The sequence below is a fragment of the Trachypithecus francoisi genome, unplaced genomic scaffold (genome assembly GCF_009764315.1).
Source record: "Trachypithecus francoisi isolate TF-2019V2 unplaced genomic scaffold, Tfra_2.0 Lachesis_group12, whole genome shotgun sequence".
Lineage (NCBI taxonomy): Eukaryota > Metazoa > Chordata > Mammalia > Primates > Cercopithecidae > Trachypithecus > Trachypithecus francoisi.
This window is the reverse complement of record NW_022681457.1, coordinates 54,288,487-54,308,564: the sequence shown is the minus strand read 5'-3', so window position 1 is coordinate 54,308,564 and position 20,078 is coordinate 54,288,487. Positions and strand designations below refer to the sequence as shown.

General features: G+C 43.5%; 1 protein-coding gene across 1 annotated transcript in view; it reads left to right on the top strand.

Annotated features, from left to right (window-relative positions):
- The first annotated feature begins 5,081 nt into the window (after positions 1–5,081).
- The window catches only part of LOC117093720 (zinc finger protein 737-like), a 48,196-nt gene continuing 33,199 nt past the window's right edge, over positions 5,082–20,078 (top strand). The window contains 1 exon segment of the mRNA XM_033229238.1: positions 5,082–5,249. Within this exon segment, the coding sequence (XP_033085129.1) occupies positions 5,247–5,249 (3 nt within the window). The 5' untranslated portion in view covers positions 5,082–5,246.

The window sequence follows — 20,078 nt, the reverse complement described above, 5'->3', positions numbered from 1 at the left end:
GCACAGGGAGATGCCTTTCAGCCCCAAGGCTGCCACCTGCTCCCTTGAGAGGCTACACTCCATACTTCAAGTGGTCGTATTAGAGAAAATGACCAAAGAGCTAATAGTCACTAGACACTCTAGCAGAGATAGCCATGGTGGGTGGGTATCTTGGTTTATCGCCAGAAAGTACTAAAACCCAGGCCCAGAAAAAAACGAACAAACAAAAAAAAACTGAAGGATAGCTGAGGACACATCACCCTGTAAAATTTCCAAAGGGTAATCTTAACCTAAAAACATTCTGGTAAGTTCTCTGGAAAAATAGAAGAAAAAGAGGCACAGATATTTTTACAATACAGTGTCAGGGGATTATTCTTTGCTTTCTTTTCAGGGGAAATACTTACAAACAGAAAACAAATTTATTTAATAGTGTTATGCAAGGCTTTTTAAAAAATGATTAATTGAGGAACATGGGGTACACTTGAGGCCCTGCTTGGGACACATGTGAAAAATGCCAGAGAAAATCAGTCCCCTGTGGGGTGTGAAAATAATTAAGTGGCAGACAGTTAGACTTTAGGAGTCTGAGAGACTGAAGAGGCTCTAGTCCCCGAATTCCTACTTCTAAGAAGAAAATCTAAACTCAAGTGCATTTTTTGGTAAATCACTGCATTAGCGGAAACACAATTCAAGTTTAAACAACGATAAAGTGCCAATTAAACTCTGATTACATAATCAGGAAATTTTCACCTTGATTGTACAAATTAAGAAACTACCTAACTACATCTGACCAATTATTGAATATGGTTTTCTTCATCATGCATCTTATATATGTGTTTTCTTCAAGCCCCTCCCATGGACCTCAAACTACAAACGATAGCTGGGTGCTCTACAATTCTTCTATAATTCTTTCATTAAATTACTGGATATTGTTGCAGTGACTCCCATATGGTTTTTGTTTTGTTTTGTTTTGTTTGAGACGGAGTCTTGCTCTGTCGCCCAGGCTGGAGTGCAGTGGCTCGATCTCGGCTCACTGCCACCTCCCCCTCCCAGGTTCAAGAGATTCTCTCTCCTCTGTCCCTGGAGTAGCTGGGACTACAGACATTCGCCATCACACCCAGCTAATTTTTGTATTTTTAGTAGAGATGGGGTTTCCCCATTTTGGCCAGGCTGGTCTTCAACTCCTGACCTCAAGTGATTCGCCCACCTCTGCCTCCCAAAGTGCTGGGATTACAGGCGTGAGCGACCGCGGCCGGCCCCATACATTTTTAATAGGAGAAAAGAAACACTGAGAACCCCACGGACCAAAGCTCTTTCCATTCATGAACCCGCAGCCCGAGTCAGGAATCTCCCCTGTCGACCCTTCCCTGGTCCCTGCACAATCTGGGAGAGATGCGGCGCTGTGGGTGCAGAGCTGCTCAGAGAGGACTCCAGGCCAGCGCACAGTCACTGTGCAGGGAAGAGACAGGACGGCCGGGGCCGGCTGTCAGCGTAGCCAACATGTTATGGCTGAAGCGGACAGAGGGCGAGCTGGGCAAGGAAAACTCGGGGAGCAGATTTTGGAGCTGACTGTGGGAGGCCTGAGTCCTGCCACAGCCATTTCCCAGCCAAGGGAGGGGGTGACTGAGCAGGCTACCCAGCCTGGGAAACTGTACTTTTTCCGTGAAACTGTGCAATCCACTGATCAGAAGATTCCACTCGTGAAGCCACGCCACTGAAGCCTCAGATTCCAACCCGGGAGTTGAACAGATTCTTAACATCCTCTCAGCTAGAGTCTGCTTCAGCCTGCTGAGTTCCCGGGGGAGGGGCGACCAGCACCATGGCTGTGGCTGCCTGCTGTCTAAGCCTTTTGAGCTCCTTGGAGGAGGGACAGCAGCCAGCACTGAGACTCCCAATTGCCTAAAAGGCAAAGCTCCCTGGGCACAGGAAGGACAGCAGCAATTTCTAGAGCTCCTGGCTGCATTTTTTTCCCTGCTAGAGCCAGGGAGGCTAGACAACTTGGTCTCAAGAGGTGTCCCCCACAGCCCAACACACTGGCTGTGTAGATTGCAGCCAAAGTGTCTCTTTAGGCCTGACACTGACTCATCCCTCCTCACTGGGCAGGGCCTCCCTGCAGGAACTCCAACAACTCCAGCCAGGGGCTCAGGGACATAACTCTGATGTCCCTGGGCCCGAGCCCCTAAGGGGAGGGGTGGCTGCAGTCTCTGCGGACCAGCAGACTTAGCCTTTCCTCCTGCTAGTTCTGAAAAATGCAGGCAGCCCAGATGAGTGGGTTTCCCCCCAGTGAAACACCCCCCTCTACCAACGAACAAAGTGCTTCATTAAATGGGTTCTCCTCCCCATGCCACCCAACTGGATGAAACTCTTCAACAGGGGTTGTCAGACACCCTATACAGGAGCAATCCTACTGGCATCAGGTTGGGCACCTCCTGAGGTCAGAGATTCCAGAGGAAGGAGCAGACACTCTTCTTTGCTATTCTCCAACCTCCTTGATTGACATCTCCAGGAACAGGAGTGAACCTGTTGTCCTGAATAGGGCCTAAAGTGACCCCCAGCAAACAGCAGCAGCCCTACAGAAGAGGGACCTGACCACTGAAAGAAAATCAAACAAACAGAAAGCAACAACAACAGCATCAACAACAAAAAAGGACCAACAAAAACCCATCCAAAGCCAGGCATGGTGGCTCACACCGGTAATCTCAATACTTTGGGAGGCTGAGGCAGGCAGATCACTTGAGGTCAGGAGTTCAAAACCAGCCTGGCCAACATGGCGAAAACCCCATCTCTACTAAAAAATACAAAAATTAGCCAGGCATTGTGTTGCATGCCTGTAGTGCCAGCTACTCAGGAGTCTGAGACACGAGAATCACTTGAACCTGGGATGCGAAGGTTGCACTGAGCCGAGATTGTGCCACTGCCCTCCAGCCTGGGTGACAGAGTGAGACTCTGTCTCAAAACAAAACAAAACAAAACAAAACAAAAACAAAAACAACAATTCAATTGTCAGCAAACTCAAAGATCAAAACTAGACAAGTTCATGAAGATGAGAAAGAACCAACAAAAGAACGGTGAAAGGCCAGAGTGCTGCTTTTCCTCTGAGTTATCAAAATGTCTCTTCAGCAAGGGCGCAGAACTGGACAGAATATGAGATGGATGAATTGACAAAAGTAGGCTTCAGAAGATGGGTAATTAACTCTGCTGAGCTAAAGGAACATGTTCTAACCCAATTCAAAGAAGCTAAGAACCTTGATAAAAGGTTAGATGAAGTGCTAACTAGAATAACCAGTTTAGAGAGGAACATAAATGATCTAATGGAGGTGAAAAACACAGCATGAGAACTTCATGAAGCATACAAAACTATTTGTAGCCGAATTGACCAAGCAGAAGAAAGGACATCAGAGTTTGAAGACCACCTTGCCAAAATAAGGCATGCAGACAAGATTAAACAAAAAACAATAAAAAGGAACAAATTAAGGGTAAACAAGCTTTATCCCAGGTAAATGGCAATGCATCTATAATAAGCAAATTGATATAATAAGAACATTGCAATGGGAAGGGGAGAAGAGAAAATATATATATATATATATATATATATACACACACACACTCACCAGACTATGGAGGATTCATCAGCAGATCAGGAAGCAACAGTCTGGACTCCAGAGTCAGACACCCACTCACCAGACCGGGATTCACCACCACACCTGGAAACAACAGCCTGGGCCCAATAGTCAGCCACCTGTCCCTGCACAGACAAGGAGAGGTCTTTGAAGCTTTGGTGCAGTTGGGGATCCTAGCTCCTTTTGTAACAAGTTGTTTGGCATGAGGCCCAGTTGCAACTGGGCTCTTTGCAGCTGGGCTCGAGGAACACAAAAAGGTCAACTTGTTTTTTTTTGCGATTGGCTATTGTTTTTCAATAACTAACATATAGGAATAGACCAAAATAGAGATTTCTCCAAAACAATCTGCGCCCCAAGTTCTCTTTGCCCAGCTTGGCCTCAGTCCCATTCAGCCAGAAGATGGCAGCTGCACTGACAGCCAGGCCCCCAGGCGTCCTGTCTCTTCACTGCGCTGTGACTGTTCGCTGGCCTGGAGCCCTCTCTGGGCAGCTCTGCACCTGCAGCATAGCGTCTCTCCCAGATTGTGCAGGGACCAGGGGAGGGTCAGCAGAGGAATGCCTCAAGGGGCTCACATAACCTGTTCCAGGACTTGGTGACCATTGTGTGTGTCCACATTCAATTGAGTTCAAATTTAATATTTAACTTTTCCTCCACAAATTCCCCTGTCTTGATGAATCACCTCTGTCTCGACAAGATGAAGCCCTTAGGCCGTTACATAACCTCCGCCTCCTGGGTTCAAGCGATTCCCCTGCTTCAGCCCCCGTAGCACCTGGGACTACAGGTATGTTCCACCACACGTGGCTAATTTTTTGTATTTTTATTAGAGATGAAGTTTCGCCACGTTGGCCAGGCTGGTCTTGAACTCCTGACCTCATGAGATCCACCCACTTTGGCTTTCCAAAGTGCTGGGATTACAAGCGTGCACCAGCGGACTGGCCCTAAATGATTTCTTTCTGTCTCCTGTAACAGTTTGAAATTACTTAAAGGTTGTTTCAAATTGAAAAAATAAAAATAATATAGATAAAATAAAATATAAACAGTTAAAAAATTATATTAGATTACAAAATATATACGTAAATCTCGAGAGGTCAAAAATGACAAATTTGATCTTTTATAAGGTTTTATCAAAATTACCTTTAGTATTGACAATACATTATTGCCAAAGTAAAAGCTGATTTTCTCTTGAAAAAAAGTTTTATGTATTATTAATATGAGAGCAAAATATTTCTGTTCACCTTTTGAAATACATTCAACAAGAGAGAGAGTAAAGAAAAGAGAATTTTCCCAGGCTCTGGGGTGGGCTTGGCTCAGCTCAGGGAGGAAGCCCTGCCTGAAAAGGCTGCAGCGTAGGCTGTCACTCTTTCTTCACTCAGCCCAGCGTCTAATCACATCTACTGTCACTCGGGGCCTCAGAGGGCGGGGCCTTAAGCATTATCCAATCAGGGGCGGCGGGCTGGAAACCGTCCAATCAGAAAGGCAGCTGGAGCGAAGAGGACGGTTTCCGGATTTGGTGTGGCCTTTGTCTCTCGCTGTAGTCAGAGCTCTAGGTCTCGTTCTCACTGCTCCTAGATGCTCAGGCTCTGTGGTCCTGTGTCCTGCAGGTATTGGGAGATCCACAGCTAAGACACCGGGACCTCCTGGAAGCCAAAAATGGTGAGAGTGCCGGTCCGACATCCCGAGAGAGGAGAGGGACTGGTTGGAACCGGTGAAAAGTGGCTGTGGCGGGACTCAGGCCTCCCCGCAGTCGGCTCCACAATCTGCGCTCCCAGTTCTTAACCAGCTCGGCCTCAGTCCCGTTCAGCCGTAAGATGGCAGCTGTACTGACAGCCGGGCCCCCGGGCGCTTTGTCTCTTCACTGAGCGGTGACTGTGCCCTGGCGTGGAGCCCTCTCTGGGCAGCTCTGCACCCGCAGCGTGGCCTCTCTCCCAGATTGTGCAGGGACCAGGGGAGGTTGGGCAGGGGAGAATCCCGACTCGGGGTGCGGGTTCATGAATGGGAAGAGCTTTGTTCCTTTGGGTTTACAGTGTCTCTTTTCTCCTTTTAAAAATTTATGGGGCCGGACGCGGTGGCTCACGCCTATAATCCCAACGTTTTGGGAAGCCGAGGCGGGCGGATCGCTTGAGGTAAAGAGGTGTTAGGACAACAGAGTTCCTCTTAAGTGACTTAACTTTCTGGTCATAAGTTGTAAAAGTTGTAAATCAACCCTACCCCTTCTTCTTCCCCTTTTCCTTTTCTCGCAAGTCGCGCATTTACCTTATTTGGAAAAAGTTTCGGTCTAAGCTTACGGGGATCAGCTTAGATTGTGCGGTCTGATCCCAGACAACAGGGGACGGAAACAAAAACAGGAACTGCATTAGGGTTCAAAACCCCTTCCTGGCTGGGTGCGGTGGCTCAAGCCTGCAATCCCAGCACTTCGGAGGCCGAGGCGGGTGGATCACGTGGTCAGGAGTTGTAGACCAGCCTGGCAAACGTGGTGAAACGCGTCTCTACGAAAAATACGAAAACTATCTGGGCGTGGTGGCACGTGCCTGTAGTACCAGCTACTTGGAAGGCTGAGGCACGAGAATTTCTTGAACCTGGGAGGCGGAAGTTGCAGTGAGCTGAGATCCAGTCATCTTAGCCTGCTAGACAAAGCGGGACTCCGGCTCAAAAAAAAAAAAAAAAAGTAAGCATCTTAAAACTTCCTTTATGTAAACACTGTGAGTAATTTCACTGATTTTCTAACACTTACTTTCACAAACCAAGTGAATAACCCTGACGTGGAAATTAAAGCTTGAACCTAGTGTCTCCAAGCTAAGGCTGATATTAAGCCTGCAACAGGAGGGTTTTTGTTGTTGTGGGTTTTTTTGTTTTTTGTTTTTTGTTTTTGGACACAGTGTCGCTCTTGGTACCCAGGCTGGAATGTAATGGCGTGACCTCGGCTTACCAGGTTCAAATGATTCTCCTACCTCAGCCCCTCCAGTAACTGGGATTACAGGCATGCACCATCACGCCCGGCTAATATTGGTGTTTAGTAGAGACGGGTTTTCTCCGTGTTTGTCAGGCTGGTCTTGAACCCTCTGCATCAGGCCCGCCTCAGCCTCCCAAAGTGCTGGCATTATCGATTTGAGCCACCGCACCCGGCCGATAGGAGGTTATTAAAGACCCTGTTAGTTTTTTCTGGGGAGTCTCCCCTGCAGATACCTCAGACTGCTCACCCCAGCCGTGGAAGGAGCCTTTATGCTGAAAGAAGCTACAGAGCCCTGGAAAGCTGGGGCCCCGCAGGCAGATGCGGTTAAGATTAAGATGAAAGGAAACTGGGAGGGTCTTACTGGTAATTAAGTTGTTACGGTTTTGAGGCACTTTTTACACTTTCTAAAATACAAATGTTAGATTTACGTAAAAAAAAAAAATGAGTTCCTAAAAAGTATTGCAACAGGAAGAAGTACCAACTAACTAAAAGATCTTTATGGCTTGCAAAAAATGTAGTCAGAAAAGGGCTTTCTTTTATAGGGAGGAGTAAACAAGATTACAGAGGAAGGTGAGAGGGGAATGGCAAATGGAGGGTGAAAAAGTTTAGATCAGAGAATGTCTTACCCTGAAATCAGCGTGTTCTTAGGAGGGACATAAAATGGGGTTGTATGTTGACTCAGACTGAGGGCAGCTCAAAGTTCACTAGCCTGAGGGATGGAGATAAACTTAAGTTTGATTAAGAAATATTTTAGGCTGAGCGCCATGGCTCAGGCATGTAATCCCAGCAGTTTGGGAGGCCGAGGCAGGCGGATCACCTGAGGTCAGGAGTTCCAGACCAGCCTGGTCAACATGTTGATACCCTGTGTCTACTAAAAATACAAAAATTAGCCAGTAGTCATGGTGGCCACCTGTAATGCCAGCTACTTGGGAGGCTGAGGCAGGAGAATTGCTTGAACCCTGGAAGCAGAGTGAGCTGAGATGGTGCCAAGGAACTCCAGCCTGGGTGGCAGACCGAGACTCCATCTCAAAAAAAAAAAAATTATTTTGACCACTGAAGACAAATTCAACTGAATTTCTTAATGAGAAAAAGGAGAAAATGTGCAGAGTATGTGTCTGGCTGTGTAATAGGTAAGAAAAGAGGGCACCATCTAAGTCATAATGAGAAGGGCGTTTCTTTCCATGTACTGTTCCTGGAGCACACAAAGAATAGAGAATTTTATTAATCACAAATATTTTCCAGGATTATCTATGTATTTCATCTTTCCCCATCTCTTTTCTTTGTTCTATGCATTTCTTCCATTTGGCTTTTCCTGGGCTGCATCTTATATATGAAACCGGTAAACATAACTACAGTGTTTTGCTGAGTTCTGTAAGTAGCTGTACCAAATTATTGAATTTCAGGGAGGTTTGGGAGTCCTCAGTTTTCAAACAGTAGCTCAGAAGTATAGATTGGCCTATGGGGTTTTTGATTGGCATTTGCAGTGAGGGACAATGTTGTGAGAATGAGCCCGGGTTCAGGGTCTGTGCTGACTCTGGGTGGTGTCAGAATTCAAATATTAGGCAATGAATTGGTGTTGGAGAATTGTTTGATGTTCAGCAAACTCTACAGATTTGGTGTCAGAAAAAAGATATCACGGAGGCCTGACCTGGAACAAAGCTCTGAGTATTTGAAAATGGGAGGCTCTGTTCTCCTGTACACAGGCTGTCACACTGCCTGTTGTCCTGTGATTTAAGGTCTTCTTCCAAGGTGACAGAAGACTGAAAACTTAGAGGAAAGAGCTCTGATGACAGACCCCCTTTTCTTGCAGCTGCCATCACAGGATTCCCACCCACTCACAAACACACACACTAGACATTGACGTGTCCACACTCTTCCCAGGACTGAGCACCACCCTCAGGAACTTCACCACGGCATTTTGATCCTAGTGTTTCTTGCCAAGAACCCAGAAGTCTCTACAAGTCCCCTGGCATATCCCCACCCCTAGACACAGAATCTGCAGCAGCAACCTGTTTTCTCCACCAACCTAAGGACCTCCTGTTTATAATCTCATCTATCTGCATGCAAACAAAAATAAATCAGAATACAGCACCACCTGGGCCACTATCTGTAATGAAAATCAGTCCTTTCACCTACATTGCACTCTCCCACTCCTCCACAGGGATTTTTTTTTTTTTTAAAGCTTTGATTTTTGATGGGGTGTATACATGTGGGTTTGTTACACAGCTAAAATTATGCCATGGGAGTTTGGAGTGGAGATTATTTTGTCATTGAGGTACTAAGCATAGCACCAAACAGGTATGTTTTCTGATCCTCTTACTGCTCCCACCCTCCCCCCTCAACTGGGCCTGACTGTCTGTTGTTCTCTTTGTGTTTATATGTTCTTATTACTTAGCTCTTACTTATAAATAATAACATGCATTTGGTTTGCTGTTTCTGCATTAGTTTTCTTTTTTTGTTTTTTGTTTTGTTTTGTTTTTTTGAGACGTATTTTTGTTCTTGTTGCCCAGGCTGGAGTGCAATTGTGCGACCTTGGCTCACCACAGTCTTCGCCTCCCGGATTCAAGCGATTCTCCTGCCTCAGCCTCCTATGTAGCTGGGATTACAGGCACATGCCACCACACCTGGCTGATTTTGTATTTTTAGTAGAGAGGGGTTTCATGTTGGTCAGGCTGGTCTTAAACTCCTGACCTCAGGTGATTATTCCACTTTGGCCTCCCAAAGTGCTGGGATTACAGGCATGAGCCACAGTGCCCGGCCTCTGCATTAGTTTTCTAAGAATAATTGTCTCCAGCTTCATCAGTGTTACTGCAAAGGACATGGTCATTTTTTTTTTTTTTAATGACCACAGAGTATTCCATGATGTTTATGTACCATGTTTTGTTTTTACTAAATCTTTTATTTTATTTTTGCAGACAGGCTTATTGCCCAGGCTAGAGTGCCATGGCATGATATTGGCATACTTTAGCTTCAACCTTTCAGGCTCAAGCAGTTCTCTCCTACTTCATCCTCCCAAGTAGCTGGGACTACACATATGCATTATCATGCCTGGCCAATTTTTCTTTTTGTATTTTCCGTGGAGACAGGATTTTGCCATGTTGCCCAGGCTGGTCTCAAACTTCTAAGCTCAGGCAATCCACCTGCCTTGGCCTCCCAAAATGCTGGGATTACAGACATGAGGCACCGCATCTGACCATACCATATTTTCTGTATCTTGTCTACCAGTGATAGGCATTCAGGGCCTGTCCACGTCTTTGCTATTGTGAATAGTGCTGCAATGAACATGCATGTGAATATGTCTTTATAATAATTTATATTCTTTGGGTATATACCCAATTATGAGGTTCCTGGGTCAAATGATAATTCTGTTTTAAGTTCTTTTTTTTTTTTTTTTTTTTTTTTTTTTTTTTTTTTTTTTTTTGCGACGGAGTCTTGCTCTGTCGCCAGGGCTGGAGTGCAGTGGCCGGATCTCAGCTCACTGCAAGCTCCGCCTCCCGGGTTCACGCCATTCTCCTGCCTCAGCCTCCCGAGTAGCTGGGACTACAGACGCCCGCCACCTCGCCCGGCTAGTTTTTTGTATTTTTTAGTAGAGACGGGGTTTCACAGTGTTCGCCAGGATGGTCTCGATCTCCTGACCTCGTGATCCGCCCATCTCGGCCTCCCAAAGTGCTGGGATTACAGGCTTGAGCCACCGCGCCCGGCCTGTTTTAAGTTCTGTGAGGAATCACCACACTGATTTTTACTGTCATTGAACTAATTTACACTCCCACCAGCAGAGTAAGCGTTCCGTTTTCTCTGCAACCTTACCCATCTGTTATTTTTTGACTTATTAAAAACAGCCACTCTGATGGGTGTGAGGTGGTATTTCATTATGGTTTTTCTTTTAATTTATCTAATGACTAGCGATGACCTTTTTTTTTTAATATATAATGCTTGTTAGCCACATGTATTTCTTTTGACAAGCGTCTGTTCATGTTTTCTGCCCACTTTTTAATGAAGTTGTTTGCTTTTTTCTTGTAAACTTTTTTTTTAAAGTTTAGGTTCTTAATAAATTCTGTATGTTAGACCTTTGTCAGAGGCAACGTTTGCAAATATTTTCTTTTATTCTGTAGGTTGTTTGCTCTATTTATAGTTTCCTTTGCTGTGAAGAAGCTCTTTAGTTTAAATAGGTCCCATTTGTCAATTTTTGCTTTTGTTGCAGTTGCTTTTGGTACCTTCGTCATGAAGTCTTTGCCAGTTTCTGTGTCTAGAATGTTATTCCCCATGTTTTCTTGCAGAGTTTCTTATAGTAAGTCTGTGATTTATCTTGAGTTGATTTTTGTGTGTGGTGTAATGAAGGGGTCCAGTTTCAGTCTTCTACATAGTGCTAGGTAGTTATTCCTGTACCATTTGTTAAAGAGAGAATTCTTCCCACAATCCTCTTGTCAGCTTTGTCAAAACTCTGATGAGTATAGGAGGGTGGCATTATTTCTGGGCTCTCTATTCTGTTGCATTGGTCTTGTGCACTTATGGATATCATATAATATCTTTCTGTCTTCTGGTTTTTCCTCCATAAACATTATTTCAAGTGCATACAGTGTGCTAATTTCAGATGTCCAAGAGTTCAAAAAGTCTTTCAAAAGTTCCAAAAAAATTTTTGCAATGCCCTTTTTTCTTTTTCTTTTTTTTTTTTTGAGACAGAGTCTCGCTCTGCCACCCAGGCTGGAGTGCAGTGGCATGATCTCAGCTCACTGCAACCTCTGCCTCCTGGGTTCACGCCATTCTCCTGCCTTAGCCTCCCAAGTAGCTGGGACTACGGGCGCCCGCCACCACACCCAACTAATTTTGTGTGTGTGTGTGTGTTTTCAGTAGAGATGGGGTTTCACCGTGTTAGCCAGGATGGTCTCGATCTCCTGACCTCATGATCTGCCTGCCTCAGCCTCCCAAAGTGCTGGGATTACAGGCGTGAGCCACCACGCCTGGCTTCTATTCCCTCTTTTCTTAAGGAATTTAGAATATATGTAGATGTTTTTCTCTGCTTGTTTGAATATACGTAAATCATGTCAACAACTAAATAAAACTTTTGTCATTTTTTATGACTCCAGATTATCTTTATCTTGTACTTCAGATTTATTGCTTTGTTTTTGGTTCTGAAAAGTTTATTTTTTTGATTTTTATTCCTTTAAAGTAGACACAGATTTGTTTAGATACAAGCTCATTCTAGGAGCACACAGAGCTTAGCACAAAGATAAGATTAAAGGTAACAATACAGAATAATAAAGACTAAATGATACTCAGTTTCTGTGACAGAAACCTGATAATCCAAGGTAACTATCCAATATTTGCAGGCTGAAGTACTTACACTGTGAAAGCAAGAACAGTTCAGGGTATAAACTGAACAGTTGAGTCTGTAGTTGTACCTTGCTTTCTATTTATTACTTCAGAGCAATTAGCATAGTTATGTGTAATGTTTGTAGATAACCTGCATTCACATAAATTAAACAATATTTTCTTTTTTTTTTGGAGACAGAGTCTCACTCTGTTGCCGAGACTGGAGTGCAGTTGTTTGATCTCTGCTCACTACAACTGCTGCCTCCCAGGTTGAAGTGATTCTCCTGCCTCAGTCCCCTGAGTAGCTAGGTTTACAGGCATGCATCACCATGCCTGGCTGAGTTTTTATATTTATAGTAGGGATGGGGTATTACCATGTTCGCCAGCTTGAACTTGAACTGCTGACCTCAGGTGATCCACGTGCCTCAGCCTCCCAGAGTGCTGGGATTACAGGCATGAGCCCTAAACAGTATTTTCTAAAATAGTATGAATACAAAGCCACAATATTTACTTTGAATTAATCACTTAAATGGTTATTTTAATACTGTTATTTATGCTTTTGAAACATAAAATGTTTTAACTGAAGTATAGATTCCCCACCCACCCCGCACCGGAGTCTCCCTCTCTCGCTGGGGCTGGAGTGCAGTGGCACCATCTCCACTTACTGCAACCTCCGCCTCCCGGGTTCACGCCATTCTCCTGCCTCAGCCTCCTGAGTAGCTGGGACTACAGGCCCCCGCCACCATGCCCAGCTAATTTTTTTTGTATTTTCAGTAGAGACGGGGTTTCACTGTGTTAGCCAGGATGGTCTCGATCTCCTGACCTCGTGATTCACCTGCCTCGGCCTCCCAAAGTGCTAGGATTACAGGCGTGAGCCACAGCACCCAGCCTCTGTTGCCCAGGCTGGAGTGCAGTGGTGCGATCTTGGCTCACTGCAAACTCGGCCTCCGAGGTTCAAGCAATTCTCCTGCCTCAGCCTCCCAAGTAGCTGGTAGTACAGTTGTGAGCCACCAGGTCCGGCTAATTTTTTTATATGGTTTTAGTAGAGACAGACTTTCTTTTTTTTTTTTTTTTTTTTGAGACGGAGTCTTGCTCTGCCACTCAGGCTGGAGTGCAGTGGCCGGATCTCAGCTCACTGCAAGCTCCGCCTCCCGGTTTATGCCATTCTCCTGCCTCAGCCTCCCGAGTAGCTGGGACTACAGGCGCCCGCCTCGTCGCCCGGCTAGTTTTTTGTATTTTTAAGTAGAGACAGGGTTTCACCGTATTAGCCAGGATGGTCTCGATCTCCTGACCTCGTGATCCGCCCGTCTCGGCCTCCCAAAGTGCTGGGATTACAGGCTTGAGCCACCGCACCCGGCCTCAGACTTTCACTATATTGGCCAGGCTGTTCTCAAACTGACCTCGTGATTCACCATCCTCGGCCTCCCAAAGTGCTGGGATTACAGGCATGAGCCACCACACCCGGCCTAACTGATGTATAATTTTAATTTTTTAAAATGCTACATACATTATGACTAGTTCATTAAAATTATTCATACTTAGATATTTATATCTAATATCCAAAGAATATTTACAACCAAATTGTTAGAGTTAGTAGATATTAGACATGTTTATTACTTTATTCAATCAGGATAATTATGATTAAGCACAATTTTAGTATCTTTTATTTCACTAAATTTGTATGCGGCTGTTACAAGACAAATAAAGACAGGTGATGTGGCCACCCAAAAACTATAGTAGTTCTTCAATTAGCTATGTTGCAAGATCTAATATATTCCAGTGTATGAACATAGTCAGTTTGTATTTTTTCATCAAAATGTGTTATTGGAAGTTGTAAGATATATTTCAATATAGACCCCCATTCAGTGGCTAGGAGAGCACAGCAGAAATGGAAATGAAACTTTATAAAATTCTTCTGAAAATATGCCCCCATTCTTTTCCTTTCTTTTTTTTTTTTTTTTTTTTTTATAGGGGAACAGAGTCTCACTCTGTCCCCTGGCTGGAGTGCACTGGCACTATCTGGGCTCACTGCAACCTCTGCTTCCCGGGTTCAAGTTATTCTCCTGCCTCTGCCTCCCGAGTAGCTGGGACTATAGCACCCACCACCATGCCCTGTGAATTTTTTTGTATTTTTAGTAGAGATGAGGTTTCACCATATTGGCCAGGCTAGTCTCGAACTCCTGATCTTGTGATCCACCCGCCTCAGCCTCCCAAAGTGCCAGGATTACAGGCGTGAGCCATCTCACCTGGCCTTGCCCCCTTCCTTCATAATGCACATGTTTCTCATGCTTAGAGTAGCTGTGCACTTTGGGTGTTCAGAGAGAAATTGCTTTTAGGGGAATATTTTCTGGCTGACATCATCAATCTTATATGTAAACTGAGCTTTTTCTTAAGATCTAACTTTTTTCTCTCAAAAGAATCTTGCTCAGATGCAGATCTGTTTTTCTCTCCAATGCTTTGGGTGTCTGTTTCAGAAGCCCTATTAATATCCCATGGTTTCTGAATAAGGTGGGCTGTCACAGTGAGAGACAACTTTTGGAGCTATCTCTATCTGGACTCATGCTGGAAATTTAGCAGTATTTTTTCCTTGTCACTATTATAAGTAGAAACTGAGGCTGAAACACTGCTCCCATTTCCATTATTGTGAAGGTGAAATTCTACCCAGGAGGCCTGCAGGCTCTCCTCCTGCAGCTCAGGCTTCCATTTCTGATGTGACCCTAGAGTGCTGCTGTGGCAAATGGAATTCACATAAACTGTAAACTGTGCTCTGAGCTGTGCCTCAGTGGCAGATGGTAGAGGTCAAGAGAGGACACTAGCACTCAGGAGAAAGCAAGCAGGAGTGCTGTAGCCCAATGCCAAGGAGTACAGAGCCACTGCTCTAAAATGTAAATAGCCAAAAAGATAGAATCCTATTCAACCATTTTTGTAGCAGAGTGAGAGCCTACGTTTAGCAGGCACCTGGCTTCAAGCTGCTAAACTTCCTCCTGTTATGAAGAGGTGAAAAGTTTATTTGTCATTGAATATAAGTAATTAGCATACACAGATGGCCTCTTCAATCTCCAGGTGAATTTAGGATAAACTATGTATGACATGGTGCTGAAATTCTTCTACTTGTGGACTAATTATGGTGGCTGTCTTTCTATTTTTGCAGTCTCTTAAGCAGATTGACTATGATGCATGTCACATTCAAGTTTAATTGTGTAATAAAACCATTTTCTTTCTGTTCTATTATTGTGGAGTTTCTCTGGGGCTGGAGAAAATTTTTCTTTTAATTATTGTTTCCAAACAGTCTAGAATTACCAGACATGATATAAACACATACAGTGCCAACCAGAATTTACTCTAGAGGGGACGTTCCGTCTCAGGCTTCCAGTCAACTCACATTTGTGCAGAGAAGTGTATGCTGTTCCCTAAATGTGCAGGCAGAATTGTGTTTCTGCCTATTTGTTATTTATAGTCCTCTACAGTCACTTCTAGAGAGTCTAGATCAGATTTCTATAAATTTCACAGGGCAGCAATCAATCATTTTACTTCTTTCAATGACTCTTTTATCTTCAATCATGAAACTGATTCAGAGACCATGGGGCCCATAAACCCAAGTAGAGTAACATGTATGCATTGAGTAGACATGTAGACAAGAAAATCTCCATTTTTTTCTTCCTTCCCTTGCTAAAAAGCTCACAAATGTGCAGGTAACATGTGCTGCTGCTCCAGCCACTCAAGCCCTAAATCTGCAGCTCCATATTTTGAGTCCAGGTCTTGGGATTTGGGAATTAAAAAACTTTTATCTGAAAAATGCAAGTCCTTTTAGTTATCAAACTCAGAGACGTTAAAATAAAAGTGCAATTATGTCTTTCTCCTCCCTTTGAATTGTGTATTCATCTTTTGAAACTGTTCAGTATTGCCACATGTAGCTATAAATTAAACTAATAATGCCACATTGGACACTATATCCCATACCCTAAACTATAACGATATATATCTAATTAATAACCAAGGTTATTTTTTTACATAAATAGAAATTACTGACAAACAACTTCGTGTCAGCCCACTCTGTGTTTCTCTTTTTGTCTTTACAAATCTTCTTGTAACTACTGCTAATCGAAGTGTAGATTCTAGGCAACTTTAATCTTTGCTCCCAGGTTATTATCTGTAAACTTTATCCAAATAAACTGTCTACTTAATATTCATGTTGTGTCAGCTTTTTTTTTTTTTTCCATGTAGACTTATCATTTAGAATGTGCTAGAGCAGCCTCTATGAGGGGATCTCTCCTTCGTTTGTACTCCACTTGCTGTAACAACAAAGGATGCAGAGCCAGGTGTAACCTACCTAGAATCTGCAGATAACATCTGGCCTCTGCCTGGGATTTACAAAAAAGGGCCGGACTTTGGATAGAGAATGTACAGAAAAGTAACAAAAGACATTTTCTGCATTGTGAGATGTCAGCCTAGACAGCTTACAGCCCCCATTTGGCAGTATGGCTCTGTGAGATTTTTCACATCTTGTTCATTGACCTGCTACAGTGGTGTGAGAGCTTCCAGGAGGAAATAGAATCTCATGACAGAATATGTGTAAGTATAGAAAAGCATCTTAAAAGTGAGAGAACAAGGCCACAAAGTATCCAGAGCTATGACCACAACTATATTTACCTGTAAAATGTGATACTGGAGTACAGTATTTGTGTTCTTTCTTTTACCCAAGAGCTAGCAAATCAGGACAGGTGATCCAGCTTCTGGAGCTCCACCAAGGCAGTTCCATTTCTCATTGAGAATCAGCCTGAGTCTCTCCAGCCTGGCTTATCATTGGGCCATCAGTCCCAGGTCACTGGGAATTCTCTCACAATCATCCAGGTATCTTTGAGGGATTTGAGGATGTCCAGAGCAGAATTGTGTCAGGCTGACAAGAGTAGTTAATTCTGCTTCTTTCTCAGTGTAAGAGAAATGAATCATCCTGTGTTTGTTCATCCCCTCATACAAGGGGTGTCTTTGGTAGGTACCCAGATGAGAGTTTATCCAGTTTCGTGGTACTTGGATGATAAACAAGAGGACATCTGGAGACCCAAATAGATAAACTAGTAAATTCCATTTCATATGACCATTAAAATAAAACATGAAGCAGTCATGGTTCCTACAGTCCAGAAACTTTTAGTCTAGACTAGCAACTGGGTAAATAATTGAACCATCATATGGTTGGTACAACAAATAGATATGTCCAAAATATTGGGCATTTTTTGCCACTTTATATTGTGACTTCTGATCCCTATACTTGAAAGGATATTTATGAACAGAAGAATTGTTGTTATAATTTCTTTTTTTTTTCTTTGTTGATATGGAGTCTCCCTCTGTCACCCAGGCTGGAATTCAGTGGCACAATCTCGACTCACCACAAACTCTGCCATTTGGGTTCAAGTGATTCTTCTGCCTCAGCCCCCTGAATAGCTGGGATTACAGGTGCCCGCCACCACACCCAGCTAATTTTTGTAATTTTAATAGAGATGGAGTTTCAAAATGTTGGTCAGTCTGGTCTTGAACTCCTGACCTCATGATCCACTTACCTCAGCTTCCCAAAGTGTTGAGATTATGGGCATGAGCCAACAGGCCCAGCAGTATTTCTATTTCTTTCATCCTGTTAAGTGTACATATTTGTTTCCTAATAAACTTACCCTAGAGAACCTTAAGGGATTTGTTTAAATTGCATATTAGCATATAATATAGAGTTGACAGGGCAGTGGCTAGAAAAGATTAAAATTACACAGACTCTGGTATTTAAGTTTCTTTTAGGTAAGCTTAGAAAAAACAAAACTGGAAATACCCCAGTGGCATAGAGAACAGAATTCTACATAGGGTCCACTTCCTGACCCAGTTCTGTTGAGATTCACCCTTTTTGGAGGCCTTATTTAGGTGTGACCCTACCCTGGAGTCTTGCCTCACAGAACCTTGTAAAAGAGATCAGAGTTTTGGCTGGTGAATCCTGTTGTCTTTCTAGAGCTGGTGCTTACAATTTCCTGAAATCCAAAAACAGATAAATGGAAAAATAAATTATATGTTGTAGGGTCTTGGTTTTTAAATTTTACATTAAAACCAGTATTTGCAGAGACATTCTATTTAGGAACTTGTTTTCCATTCCTGCATATCCGGTAGTTGCTCCACAAGTCACAAAAATGTAAATATAAGCAGAATAAAATTTTCTCTAAACTACATTAAACTCTTGCTTTCCATGTTTCTTTCATCTGTCTATATTTAGCTTTAATTTTTTGCAGTTTTTAAAAAAATTTGATGGCAGAGAAACAGAAGAAGCAACAAAAATGCTGGGCCCTTTACCTAAATCCTGAAAATTATTATACACTTAGTACCAGCTCCCAGGGTGTTATGAGAATTAAATCACATAATGTGTTATGCCCAGCACACTGCTCTGTATCCTACTCTTGAGCACATAGTACCTGTTTGAAAAACATTGCATTAGTACATGTGTACATGCTTTTTAAATCCAGACTTATTCAGAAACTGCTGCCTTTTGTTTTTTCTGTAAACTGTAAAGAACCAGCAAAGGATATAAAACTTTAGGATGGAGATGGGTTGTCCTTATTTGTACCAGAGGGATGGCATTTATTACCCAGAAAGTTCTGAAAAAAATTATTAGGAGATACCTGCTCTTTAGGGTGCTAAATGAAGCCTATTTAAAATTACTACTAAAAATTACAGAACGTAGCAGTCGTCTGTATTTTAAAGTTTGTATAAAACTGATGTTTCTTTCTTTTTTTTTTTTGACACGGAGTCTGGCTCTGTCACCGAGGCTGGAGTGCAGTGGCGTGATCTCGGCTCACTGCAACCTTCGCCTCCCAGGTTCAAGCAATTCTCCTGCCTTAGCATGCTAAGTAGCTGGGATTACAAGTGCTTGCCACAACACCCGGCTAATTTTTGTACTTTTAGTAGAGACAGGGTTGCACCATGTTAGTCACACTGGTCTCGAACTCCTGACCTTGTGATCCTTCCCCCGCAGTCTCCCAAATTGCTGGGATCACAGGCATGAGCCACCGTGCCTGGCCTAAAACTGATGTTTCTTTATACTTACATTCAGACTATAATTTATTTTCTTTGGGAGGAATATTTCAACAGTGATCCTGTGTTCTTCTGTGTGCATTAGCACATCATAAAAATTTGTCCTAGGCTGGGCGCGGTGGCTCACGCCTGTATTCCCAGCACTTTGGGAGGCCGAGGCAGGCGGATCATGAGGTCAGGAGATTGAGACCATCCTGGCTAATACGGTGAAACCCTGTCTCTACTAAAAATACAAAAAAATTATCCAGGCATGGTAGTGGGCGCCTGTAAGCAGGAGAATGGTGTGAACTCGGGAGGCAGAGCTTCCAGTGAGCCGAGACTGCGCCACTGCACTCCAGCCTGGGTGACAGAGCAAGACTCCGTTTCAAAAAAAAAAATTGTCCTAGTGAAGTTAATGGTTAATGATTCACTTGGTTAAATATCTCTGATATATTTTTTTCACTATAGAGTTAATTATTTTTCCTCTTTATTATTAAGTATCTTTATGCAGCTGATGTGCATAAACCATCACATTTAATCTGGCAACTGTCCTTTTTTTCTCTACATATGTTTCTATGGTGAATGAAGGCTATTGTGTTTGTTTACAGGCTAGAAAAAGTGGGAAAAACACAGGCTCTTCCACTTACTAGATGTTTGTCAAAATATCCTTCTTGGGCCAAAAACATTGGCATTACTGGTGAGCTTGCTAGAAATTCACAAAATTAGCTGGGCACGGGTGTCTCTACCTGTAATCCCAACACTTTAGGAGGCCAGAGGGGGCAGATCACCTGAGGTAGGGAGTTCAAGACCAGCCTGACCAACATAAAGAAACACCATCTCTACTAAACACACACACACACACACACACACAAAATTACCAGGTGTGGTGGGGCATGCCTGCAATCCCAGATACTTGGGAGGCTGAGGCAGGAGAATTTCTTGAACCTGGGAGGCGAAGGTGGCGGTGAGCCGAGATGGCACCATTTCACTCCAGCTTGGTCAACAAGAGTGAAACTCCATCTCTAAATAAATAAATAAATCAGACTTTATTCCAGATCTTCTGCGGGGGAGGGGAGGGACCTGCATAACGAGGTCTTCAGCTTATTGTACATATTAAAACTTTAGAGATGCTCTTCTAACTCAACATGTCTTTTCCATCTGAAAAATATTCACAACTCATTCTG